We start from the raw sequence: 13,115 nt of genomic DNA, 5'->3' as shown, positions 1-13,115 counted from the left end.
GCAAGATACAGAAACATGTTAAGAGAATATTAGGGTCGGGGAAAAAAATAAGAAAATTTGGACAAATATGTCAAAATACTGGTAAAAATTAGTGTCTGACTAAGCTTAAAATTTGGCTTTGAGTCACCTGGTTGTGAGGATAAAAAGAGAAATTCACTTATATAATAGAGTTCTTATCAGAAAGAAGGAATTATACCAAATTTCTCAGGTTAAACAGCTTTTACTCATAATTATTTTTAAAATTTTCTGTGGAGCTTTATATTGGGGATGGAATGAAGCAATATTTCAATTTTATATGCTGTAGGAAAATTCCTATGGTCTCTATAGCTAATAGTGTAGTACTAAGATGCTATTCAGTGAAGACAACTCTCAGTTTTATCAAGGGAAAGATCATAGTGAAATTGAAGAAAACTAATATATTAAGCTACTAATTAGAATTAATATTATTTTTCTTGAATACTTACAAAGGATGAATTTTTTTTACATAGCAAAACCACTTGATATTTTAAATATTATATATACCTTAAAGGATTTACAGTTGAAATCACGTCTTTAAGCAGATGTATATTACATATATAATTGCATATTACACTGCTAGTTATCACAGTGGTTTTGGAACACTATATTTAAGAACTTCTTTGTATTTCTAGAGTTTCAGCAAATATATTGAAGATGATTTTAGTTTTCCATTTCCAATGACTAATCTCTCCAAAAATGGGGAAAACATTGATTCAGGTAAGAGACTGGAAAAGCAATATATCACTGTATTTAAAAGTATTTTTTACATACACATTGCTAGATATTGAAAATATAAGTATTATTTTGAGAGCCTTGACATTAAAGTTAGATATAATAATATAAAAAATAAGAGGTTAGCGAATTTAATACCAGTTGTTTTTTATCTTGCAGATCCAGCTTTACAAAAAGTTAAGTTTTTGCCCATGCTTGAACAGGTAAGTTAGATATAAGGTACATAGATATAATCTGTTTAGGTATTGACTTGCTTATTTGAAAAAGGAAAAAAATTCTTTAGCTGTTGGATAATTAGTTGTCGGTACTTAATTGCTACTATTTTGAAACTCTCATCTGAAATATTTTCTTATATTGCATGGAGCACTGGGTGTGGTGCAAAAACAATGAATTCTGTTACACTGAAAATAAATTAAAAAAAATTTTCTTACAGGAAACACTTACTCATTTTTTTAGGTTGATAATTCTGACAGTTGTCACTACCAGGAAGGCCTGAAAGACTCTGATTTTGAGGTCAGAAGATTTCTTCCTATCTATATTAAATTTCTTGTAATTGTAGTATCATTTATTGTTATTTGTATATGCCTTTCTTTTTGAAGCTTCTAAAGGATTAAAATTTGGCTAATGTTTTAAGTTCTATCTTTTATTTTTTTATTTTATTTTATTTTTTTAAGTTTATTTATTTTTTTTTATTATTTGACAGAGAAAGCACAGCAGGGGGAGCAGGAGGCAGTGGGAGAAGGGAGAAGCAGACTTCCTGCTGAGTAGGGAACCCAAATCAGGGCTCCATCCCAGGACCTGGGATCACTTAATGACTGAGCCACCCAGGCACCCAAGTTCTATTCTTTAATACCATTACCCCCGCTTTGTTTTTCTTTTAAAGTTGCTGAAACACTAGTTTTCTGCATTTTCCTGGGTTATGCAAGCATCCACTCTTTCAGGGAAATTTAACTTTGAACCACAAAGAGCAAGAATAGAAGAGGGTCTATGGCTACAATATGTGAAAAGGCCAAGACTCAAACCACTATTTTACAAAGAATCCTTTAATGAGTATGATTGTTTGGCTCCTTTGTTGTCTAAGGAATTTATAGAACGTGCGGTACTCTTTTTTTTTTTTTTTTTTTTTTTTGGTTATAAAAAATATTCTTACTTATGCCACATAGATGTCTATGAGGAATGTCTGGGTGGCTCAGTCAGTTAAGGGTCTGCCTTTGGCTCAGGTCATGATCTCAGGGTCCTGGGATGGAGACTTGCATGGCATCAGGCTCCCTGCTCAGTGGTGAGTCTGTTTTTCCCTCTGCCCCTCCTCTGCCTTATACTTGCTTGTTCTCTCTCTCTCCCCCCACCCTCTCCCCCCCAAAAAAAGGAAAACAGAGAAATTCTGGGGCACCTGGGCTGGTTCAGTTGATAGAACACAAGATACTTGAGTTCAAGCCCCATTTCGAGCATAGAGTCTACTTAAGGAAATTCCATGGCCTGATAAAGTACTGTGTGTCTGTTGCTGGATCATAGTATCACAGAATTTAAAAATATGGAAATTATTCATGTATTTTGATAACAAAGAGGGATCAGCAAGCAGAAATCTGTGATTTAAAAAAAAATGAACTGGCATTTACCTTATAATGTTGAAATGGGTAATGCAGGAAATCCAGATATAAGCTAAATAAGACCTTAGAATAAATGAAAGCTAGCTCTTGTGTTAAATATGTTTTTGTCATTGTATTTGAAAATTCATGTCCTCTAGGTAATCTCCAAACCATATAACCAAAATGTTTTAAGACCATTGTAAAAATTTATAGATCTCATGTAGAATGACTTATTTTAGCTTTTAACCAGCCAGATTCTCTCATTGACTAAAATATTTCCAATATCTGGCTTAAGTATATTTTGGAGGTATTGGATTTTATTCAGTAGCGTATAACTTAGTCAAGTGACCGGTAACTTTAGTGAAATAGCTAATATAGCTAATAACTTTTAAAGAGTTAATGTAGTTTTCAAGATGCTAGTAGGGCATAAATTGAAGAGAGAATTGTTCTCAACTATTAAGATATTATATTACTCACGGATATTTGCAATAGGCAGCAGTAATTTGTTAATTGTTCAAAATTTAGTGTAACCACTCTGAAAATCTATTTATCAGAATTCAGAGCCAATGAGCAGACTATATTCAAAACTGTATAAGGAGGCTGAAAAGATCAAGAAGTGGAAAGTGAATGTAGAATCTGAATTGAAGCAAAAAGAAAATAAGTTGCAAGAAAATAGAAAGATAATTGAAGCACAGCGGAAAGCCATTCAGGAACTACAGGTATAATGAGATTTGGAATTGAAAATGTAGTGTAGTAGATTTTATAATACTTCTATAATAATTCTGTAATACTTTAAAATAGAGTATTTCTGTGATGTGGATTTTAAGGACAGTGTTTTTTGAATTTTAACGGATGCTGTGTTTCAGCTTTAGTATGAGCACAGAGGACAAGTTGTGTTAGGGTATGGAGTCGACCACCCCTCAATTAGAGTTTCAAAGAGGACCCTGAGCACTCAAAGCCAAGGGTTTATATAGCATTTTCAAGGCACTTTTTCATAGCTACATACATCTCTTACGCCCCACTTTGACAGCTTAACTTTGTTTAACTTTTTGCCGCCCCGGTGTCACCCTGGCAGTTACGTGAGATTTAGGTTTAGAAGAATTTTCACCTTAATTACATTTCCTTCTGCTTAAGCCTCCTACAGTTTTATGGTGGGGAGGGCGACCTTTGGCCTCATGGTACTGAGCCATTGAAAAGATGGCCTTTTTGTTGTAAATCACTAGCACATTTGCAAACCAAGGGAGACTCTGGTCTAGCAGGATTGTGATCTCTGCAAGTTAACTATTTGTTTTTCTTTAACATCTGGTCCCTGTGGCGCCAACGCCTAACCGCCGTGGTAGTACATGATTAAGTTGTTTCTTAGGTTTTAGCTACTTTCTCTTATCTCAAGTGCACAGTGTGGGTTTGTTAGGGACGCTCAGTAAAATGGCTTCCTGGCCTTCAGGATGGCCATTCTTATGCTAACCCACTCTTACAGTGCAAGGTGCCAGCTTTTGCTTTGCCAAGATGGCTGTACTTCTGTCAGGGCTAGACTCAAGGTGGGTACAGCCTTGTTTTTCTTGGCCTTCACACTTGGAGCTGGGACTTGTTTTTAAGTCCCCTGGGGGACTTAAAATATAAAATCCCTGAGGGGAGCAGGGACATTAAGGGTTAAACAACAAAGTTATTGTTTAACCTCAATGGAAGCCTCTAGCTAAAATAAAATATAACATAGGTCCTTACAGTTGCACAAAGCTTAATGCAAATGATTAGGGAAATAATAAATTATTTTAGATAAAGATTGCTTTAATGATTCTAATTATAAATTTTTAATTTTAACCCTATTACTAGTGATGATTTGTTTGATATGAATGTCTTTTATTGGAATATGATTGTAAGGGCCTATTCAGCCAGAGCAGCCCCACCCCGGTTGAACTGCCATTTTGCTGGAAAGCTTAAATTGACCTTGCCCCCCCCCCCCAATTTATTTAAAACCAAGTCCGGGAAACCAGTCCCACGTAACAAAGTCCAAGTACAAGGGTGGGTCAGGCCAGGTGGAGGTATTCAATCAGTGGGGGCACATACTGTCTCCTAGCTACCAAGGAGTATGGGCCCCCACCCTTTGGGAGCCTTTTGGCGCCAATCCTAACCAAGGTGTGATAGGCTGGTTCAAATGTCTACTAGGGTAAACTGTAACTCAGTTGGTCACCTAGCATCACTGTGGAGTTTCCTGTGTGTGTTACAATCTCATTGGCCACCTGTGTGTGGCCAGACCCAGTCACATGGCCTTTACTCTATAAAAGTTAGTCTGGAAAGCAGGGAGGGATCACCCTCTCTGGAGAGGCGGCCGGGACGGGTCTGTTTGACCGTCGGTATGATTCCTGATGCTAGGCGTGAAATAAAGCTTTGCTTGACCTTCACTTTGTATGAGTCTCGCTCCTTTAATCATGCACCCATTATTGGGGTACCCAATTTTGGGGGGACCCAACAATGACATTTGTGGATTTTATATTTGGAACTATTTAGCTTCAGCTTTGTGGTCCAGTGAAAGAAGAATGTTGAAAATGCAACATTGGGTTAGGACAAAGATAAAACATTTAAAAATGTTTAGGGAAGACAATATTGCATTAAAATATTGTTGGATACTTTTTGGAGATGATTCAGCAAACTTAATTTTAGATCTGTGAAAGTGAGATACATATTCTTATAGGAAAATCTATAAGCTGTGACACAAAGCTTTTTGTTTGCAAAGAATTCTTAAAGTTCTTAGTTGTTAGCAAAGAAATGCTGCTTAATGATTGTACTCGTGTTTATTTTGCTAAAAATAAGCAAAATGTGATGAACTGTTCTTTTGTTTTATAAATTAGTTTGAAAATGAAAAAGTAAGTTTGAAATTAGAAGAAGGAATTCAAGAAAATAAAGATTTAATAAAAGAGTAAGTAATAATTTAATTTTTCTTTCTAAATTTATTCCAGATTTATGAAAATGATTTCCAGAAATTTATTGAACTTAATATTCTGTTATGTAATATTAACTTATCTGTAGAATTCTACCTGGGTACAATGGAAGAAGGAAGACCTACTTATTTTACATTTTTGTATTTGGCAAACAGTGATCACTGACAATTTCTCACTTATTAAAGTATCAGGAGAAACCATTATTTATTATCAAAAGTTATGTGATAACTGTATCTGCAACTGCCTATGTATATTTTCTACCTTTCTGATTGTTGCAACACTTTAGATGCAGTATTTGTAAAATAGTGCTCAATTTCATTATAAGCTAATTCTTACTCTCAAATTCCTGTTTTTGTCAGTGATCTAATGATTCTTCCATTAATGTCAGCTTAAAATCTTAGTGTCTACTTTAGCTTTTCTTTTCCTTTGTTCTAGGCAATAGCTAAGCCTTATTTTATACACTTACTGTCTCTTTCATTTTGTATTATATAGAATTTAATAGAAAACTATAGTTTTTATTCATCTGTCAAGTAAATATTGGTTAGAATGTGATGTGTGGGTCCCTGAAGAGTACAAAATTTATTTATTCCTACATGTTTTAAGTTAAACATCATGGCTTTAGAAGACCTATCACTTTGTCAGTGAAGTTGCTGATAAAGCGGAAAGGCTCTTAAAACAGATTGTTTTAGTCCAATTGAAAGACAACCTATGGGGTTTCCTGGCTAGCTTAGTTGGAAGAGCTTGTGACTAGATCTTGGGGTGGTGAGTTTGAGCCCAATATTGGGGTTAGAGATTACTTAATTAAAAAAAGACAACCTATGATTTCCCAGATAAAAGATTAAATGCTAAACCTTAATTTTTTTCCTGCCTAATTGAGGTTTGGTTATTAGGAAAAAGGGAGAGAGAAGAGAAAGTTTCTAACATTGTATGCCTATTGTATATTTGGTACTTATGCTCACTTCCGTATAGGTATGTGATTGAGTTCCGTAGTATCTTATAGGACATCTAAAGCCCACCGTAGCTCTAATACCAGTGTTTGGTAGTTGATGAGCTTTCTTAAGATTGCTACTGCCTCCATTGATGAACAGTTGAATTTTTGCTAATACCGTGACTGTTAAGTTACATAGTATAGTGTAAGGTAGTGTAATGTGACATAATATAGAATTTATGCCATTTTTTTGAGGTGAGAGGGCATGATTTCCTTCTATTCTAAGCAGTTTCAGTTGTATATCCACTTAGACCTCAAATACTGAATTGTCAATTGTCATCTGAAGGAAACTAACATTTAAGTAAGAGCTTTGTCAAAATATAGGTGAGAAACAAAGTTGCATTTAAGGTAGAGCGACTTGATTATTGAATGACAGATTTAATATAAAGTTGCTCAGGACCAGCTCCTTCACTGATGAGGATTTTCTAAAAGGGATGTAGATTTGAAAGAGAATTTGGTATTTCAAAACCATATGCTTGGCCTGTAATAGAAGTTTGAGAGGGAATGAACACTTTGATTTATTGACATTTTTGAGCAGGAAAAGAGTTTTGAGATAATTTAGATATTTTTGGAGGCTTTTTTTGGAATGGAGCAGGACCTTATATGTGATCTGATTTCCACCATTAGATGTAGTAATAGTCTCAATTTTCAAATTTCATTCATTAGTGAAACCTGAAGCATCTACAATTACATATTTTCAGAAATAAACTTAAAAAGCAACATTTGGGGGCACCTGGGTGGCTCAGTGGGTTAAAGTCTCTGCCTTCGGCTCAGGTCAGGATTTCAGGGTCCTGGGATCAAACCCCACATCGGGCTCTCTGCCCAGTAGGGAGCCTCCTTCCTCCTCTCTCTGCCTGCCTTTCTGCCTACTTGTGATCTCTGTCAAATAAATAAATAAAATCTTTAAAAAAGCAACATTTGATTTTTGTTGGACTCCTACCTAGGATTTGTTTAAATAATTTGATGAATTAAACCTGTCAAGCCCTGTTGCATGCATATGATGGTGGTTGTCATCAGAGAAGGCTTTCTAAAGATGAGGAGGTTAGAAGGATGAATAGGAGTTAGCCAGGAGGAGAATTAGAGGTTTCTACTTTAGCATTTCATGACATGGTAAGGAGTTTTGATTTTTTTTTTTAATTTATTTATTTATTTTTATTTTTTTTAAAGATTTTATTTATTTATTTGACAGAGAGAAATCACAAGTAGATGGAGAGGCAGGCAGAGAGAGAGGGAAGCAGGCTCCCTGCTGAGCAGAGAGCCCGATGCGGGACTCGATCCCAGGACCCTGAGATCATGACCTGAGCCGAAGGCAGCGGCTTAACCCACTGAGCCACCCAGGTGCCCAGGAGTTTTGATTTTTATGTTGGAGTGGAGATGGAAGATAAGGTTTGCAGAGGGTCGGCTGAAGAAAGGCTAAGTGGTTATAGTTATGGCTCCCTTCAACAAGAACAGCATTATGTATCATTTAAAATCTTGTGTATCCAGTAAAAGGATTTTAGTTCTAGGGGAAAAAAAAGTTTGAAAATTGCTGCAAATAGCCATTTGGAAGCCAGTGAAGAGTTTTAAGAATTCTAAAATTGAGACACTGTAGGAACATAGTAGACTTGAATAAATACTTTTTTGATTGGATGATTGCTTGTTTATGGAGTATATGGCTGTTTTTTTGTCAGGCCGTGCTGTTCAAATAGTCTTTGTGGTCTAGGGAACATATTGGTAAAGGTACTTTTGTACCTTTTGGTACAAGGTACTTTTGGTAAAGGTACTTTTTGTAACTCTACCCCTCACCATAAATTAACAGGAAAAGACTGAAATTTTTTTCAAATTGTAATTGAAGAATTAGATTTATGGTCACTTGTTTTCATTTTTACAAAACCAATAACAAAAAAGTCCCTCTCTAAATTGAGGGTTTTGGAAGGAAGGGGTGTGGGGGGTTGGGTGAGCCTGGTGGTAGGTATTAAGGAGAGCATGTATTGCATGGAGCACTGAGTGTGGTGCATAAACAATGCATCTTGGAACACTGAAGAAAAAATAAAATTACCAAAAAAGAGTTCATCTCTAGACCAGTGGTTCTTAAATTTTAGCAAACATCAGAATTAACTGCAAAGCTTATTAAAATATATGCTATTGTCCTCTGCTCCCCTACCAGAATTTCTGATTCAGTGGAGTAGGGCTTCAGAATTTGAGCTTTTAACAAGTGATATGGATGTTGCTGGTTCAAGGATCATACTTTGGGAACTACTACTCTGTACTGGAGAATAGTCTAGGCTTTGAAAACCAAACCAAACCACCCTTTCTATGACTGGCTTATTTCACTTAACATTATATCCTCTAGATCCATCCATGTTGTTGCAAATTGCAAAATTTCATTCTTTTTTGTGGCCAAGTAATATTCCATTGTGTTTGTGTGTGTATCACACACAACATCTTTTTTATTCATTCATCTATCAATGGGCACTTGGGCTGCTTACATTTTGGCTATTGTATGTACAATTTGGCTATTGTATATAATCCTGCAATAGGAGTGTATATATCCTTTCAAATTAGTGCTTTCATATTCTTTGGGTGAATAGCCAATAGTGTGATTACCAGATCATAGGGTAGTTCTACTTTTAATTTTTTGAGCAACTTCCATACTGTATTCCACAGTGGCTGCACCAATCTGAATTTCCATAGTGTAGGAGTAATCCTCTTTCTTCATATTAGATGGTCGGAATTTTCATCCCCCTTATGGAGAGGAGAGGGTCTGGAGTTTGAATCAGTCATCAATGACCAATGATTTAATCAGTCACAATTATGTAACTAAGCCTCCCGTAAGAACACAAGAGGACCAGGTTTGGAAAACTTCCAGCTTGGTGAAGAGATTTGGGGAGAGTGGTGAGCTGAGAGAGCATGGAGCTCCACACCCTTTCCCCATGCTTTGCTCTATGCATCTCTTCTATCTGGTTATTCCTGAGTTATATTCTTTTATAATAAACTAGTAATCTAGCAAGTAAATCGTTTGAGTTCAGTGAACTGCTCCAGCAAATTAATCAAATTTAAGGAACCTTAGATTTCTAGATAGTCTGTCAGAGATTCAGGTAACAATCTGAACTTGTACCTGTGTCTGAAAACTAAGGAGTGAGTCATGGGATCTTTTGAATTATAGCTAGTTGGACAGAAATATAGGTAAAACCTGGGCTTGCAACTGGTATCTTAGGAGTACAGCAGTTATGTAGGACTGAACCCTTAACCTGTAGAATCTGAGACTATCTCCAGGTAGATAGTATCATAATTGCATTGAATTATGGGACATCCAGCTGGTGTCCCAAGAATTGCTTGTTGGTGTAGGAAACCTCCCTTCCCACAATGAAATTGGTATCAGGACCTGTTTAGGTAGTGTGGACATTTTAATGAATTCTTCTAATCCATGAGCATGGAATATCTTTCCATTTATTCATGTCTTCAGTTTCTTTCATTAATGTCTTACAGCTTTAATGTACAGGGCTTTCACCTCTTTGGTTAAATTTAATCCTAGGTATTTGATTCTTTTTGGTGCAATTGTAAATGGGTATGTTTTCTTAATTTCTCCTTCAGCTGGTTCATTATTAGTGTGCAGAAATGCAATTGATTTTTGTGTATTGATTTCTTATCCTGCAAACTTTACTGAATTTGTTTTATTCTGATAGTTTTTTTGTGGAGTCTTGAGGTTTTTACATATATGATATGTCATCTGCAGATAGTGAGTTTCACTTCTTCCTTTCCAATTTGGATTACTTTATTTTCTTGCCTAATTGCTCTGACTAAGCCTTTCAACACAATGTTGAATAAAAGTGGTGAGAAATAGGCATTCTTATCTTGTTCCTGATCTTAGAGGAAAAACTTTTAGCTTTTTATTTTTTTTTTATTTTTTTATTTTTTTTTTTTAGATTTTATTTATTTATTTGACAGAGAGAAATCACAAGTAGGCAGAGAGGCAGGCAGAGAGAGAGGAAGGGAAGCAGGCCCCCTGCTGAGCAGAGAGCCCGATGCGGGACTCGATCCCAGGACCCTGGAATCATGACCTGAGCCGAAGGCAGCGGCTTAACCCACTGAGCCACCCAGGCGTCCCTAGCTTTTTATTTTTTACTGTTGATTATGAGGTTAGCTGTGGGCTTGTCATATAGGGCCTTTATTATGTTGAGGTACATTCCTTTTATACCTACTTTGTTGAGAGTTTTTATCATAAATGGATATTGAATTTTATTAATTGCTTTATCAGCCTCTATTGAGATGATCAGAGGTCTTATTATTCATGTAATGAAAGGCTAGTCAGAAAATTACCTGTTTAGGGGCTCCTGGGTGGCTCAGTGGGTTAAGCCGCTGCCTTCGGCTCAGGTCATGCTCTCAGGGTCCTGGGATCGAGTCCCGCATCAGGCTCTCTGCTCAGCAGGGAGCCTGCTTCCCGCTCTCTCTCTCTGCCTGCCTTTTTGTCTACTTGTGATTTCTCTCTGTCAAATAAACTAAAAAAAAAAGAAAATTAAATAAAAAAGAAAGAAAATTACTGTTTAATGTTTTAAGGGTAAGACAGATTATTTCTTTCTTTTTTTTTTCTTTAAAGATTTTATTTATTTATTTTTTATTTTATTTTATTTTTTTAAAGATGTATTTTTTTTTTAAGATTTTATTTATTTATTCGACAGACAGAGATCACAAGTAGGCAGAGAGGCAGGCAGAGAGAGAGAGAAAGGGAAGCAGGCTCCCTGCGGAGCAGAGAGCCCGATGTGGGGCTCGATCCCAGGACGCTGAGATCATGACTTGAGCCGAAGGCAGCGGCTTAACCCACTGAGCCACCCAGGCACCCCAATTTTATTTATTTTTTTGACAGAGAGCAAGAGAGACCACAAGTAGGCAAAGCAGCATTGAAAAATGAGAGAGAGAAACAGGCTCCCAGCTGAGCAGAGAGCCCGATGTGGGGCTCAATCCCAAGACCCTGAGATCATGACCTGAGCCGAAGGCAGAGGATTCACCCACTGAGCCACCCAGGCATCCCAAGACAAATTATTTCTGAAGCATTTAATAAATGAAAAGCTCAACCCTTTTATTCTTACTTTATTTCCCCTTAGGCAAAATCTGGAAATATTTACTGAAATGTTATTGTTAGTTACTTGGGTAGAAAGTTCTTAAGGAATTAGCCTTTTTACTTTTGAAGGGAGGAAGTTACTAAATCATCTTTGCTTATAGTATAGTCAACCCATTTTTTTCATATAATCATTTATGAGGGATGTGATATATATATGTGTGTGTGTATATATATATAAAAATACAAGAATTTCCTTAAAAATTGAAACAGTGTTTCATAACCTTTACATATGAATTTGCTTTGAAATCAGATTACACTTAGGAAGACTTTTTGCTTTCTTTCAGGAATAATGCTACAAGGCATTTGTGTAATTTGCTCAAGGAAACCTGTGCCAGATCTGCAGAAAAGACAAAGAAATGTAAATATACTTACTGTTTTATGTTATTTTTTAAAAAATCAATTTATTCTTGTAATGGTGGGGGTGGAGAAGGGAAGAAATTGCTTTTTCACTTTTTAGAACCAATTTTGATTAGAACAAGTTATATGTGCTTCATATGTTTTCTTTGCATAAGTAATAATTTGATTCTCAGTTCTTTGAGTTTTGAAAGCTCAGTGTTCTGAAAGATAATATATTTCAAAAGATATATACCTAGACATGACATTTGTAGTTCTTACTTCAGTTAAAACATGATCTTGAGACTAACTTTCTCTTCTTCCTGGAATAACTAGCAAATTGAATCGATATATAGCTATGTTTATAATAGAAAATACTGGTAGAAAAAAAATACTGGTAGAGGACTATGCTGAAGGCATAGTACTTAAGAATAAACAATATTTATTTCCAGTCTAAATAGAATTCTCAACTTTCTCCTAAAGAAAGAAATATGCTTTTAAAGTATTTTACAAAGGTTGTGGTATGTATGTATGTGTGTGTGAAAGTATACATTTTCATTTTAGGCATATTTTTATTTTAGATGTATGAATTTTTTTCATTTTGATGAAAAACTTAAAAATCTTATTTTAAAAATAACTGTTTTATCTTTGTCATTAATTTGACACTAGCTCTGCATTGTTTCTGCCAAGAATCTTTTAAGAAATACTGTCTACCTGCTTTTCCAGGATAGCTCGTATTTTTCTTAGCTACAAGTTTAATATCACATAGCTTACTGCATGCATGCATGGGCTTAAGAGTAGACAGCTTATGCTCAAATTCAAACTTTCAGTTGCTATCTACTTGACCTTGAATAGGTTTTATAATCTCTTTGATCTACTGTTTATTGATTAATGAAGTGACTTAGTGTTGTTTTGAGAATTAATATAAATGGCCTAGAGCAGTACAAAGTGCTCAATGTTAACTATTCTTCTTCTTATTATTATTTCTAGTATGCACAATTGCTAGCATTTTTTATTCTTGGTCCCTGCTTATGGTACTTTATTTTTGGAACTATAAAGACTTACCAGAATGTAGTGTACCACTACCAGCTCCTCCATTAAGTCATCCTGTTTACTCAGCTTTCAATATTAGCTTTTCCCATCTAGGTATAAAAAGTCGTAAAAAGTATACAGACGGGATGGGAGGGATCATGTATTGACTACTTTGCAGAAAATGAACTAGTCCATGGAGACGAGGCTATTCGTTTTTTTCCTCTGTTTTATGCTAAGTCAGATCAGATGGTGGGAGAGATTTGAAGAACCTTAACATAATTTTTAGGTACTCTCTTAAATGAACCAATGACCATAACTTCATGAGAAATATAGTTAGTTTTTCTTAAAGCCTTTAGGGGTGCCTGGGTGCCTTAGTCAGTTATACATCTGAC

At 35.6% G+C, this 13,115-nt stretch overlaps 1 protein-coding gene across 1 annotated transcript in view; it reads left to right on the top strand.

The window, feature by feature from the left end:
- The window catches only part of SYCP1 (synaptonemal complex protein 1), a 137,636-nt gene that overhangs the window by 3,665 nt on the left and 120,856 nt on the right, over window positions 1–13,115 (top strand). The window contains exons 3-8 of the mRNA XM_032301571.1: window positions 651–735; window positions 910–953; window positions 1,207–1,263; window positions 2,891–3,055; window positions 5,183–5,250; window positions 11,643–11,716. Coding sequence (XP_032157462.1) covers window positions 651–735; window positions 910–953; window positions 1,207–1,263; window positions 2,891–3,055; window positions 5,183–5,250; window positions 11,643–11,716 — 493 coding nt within the window. The remainder of the gene's footprint in view (window positions 1–650; window positions 736–909; window positions 954–1,206; window positions 1,264–2,890; window positions 3,056–5,182; window positions 5,251–11,642; window positions 11,717–13,115) is intronic.

Source organism: Mustela erminea, chromosome 10, assembly GCF_009829155.1.
Source record: "Mustela erminea isolate mMusErm1 chromosome 10, mMusErm1.Pri, whole genome shotgun sequence".
Lineage (NCBI taxonomy): Eukaryota > Metazoa > Chordata > Mammalia > Carnivora > Mustelidae > Mustela > Mustela erminea.
This window is presented reverse-complemented; position numbering and strand designations above follow the sequence as displayed.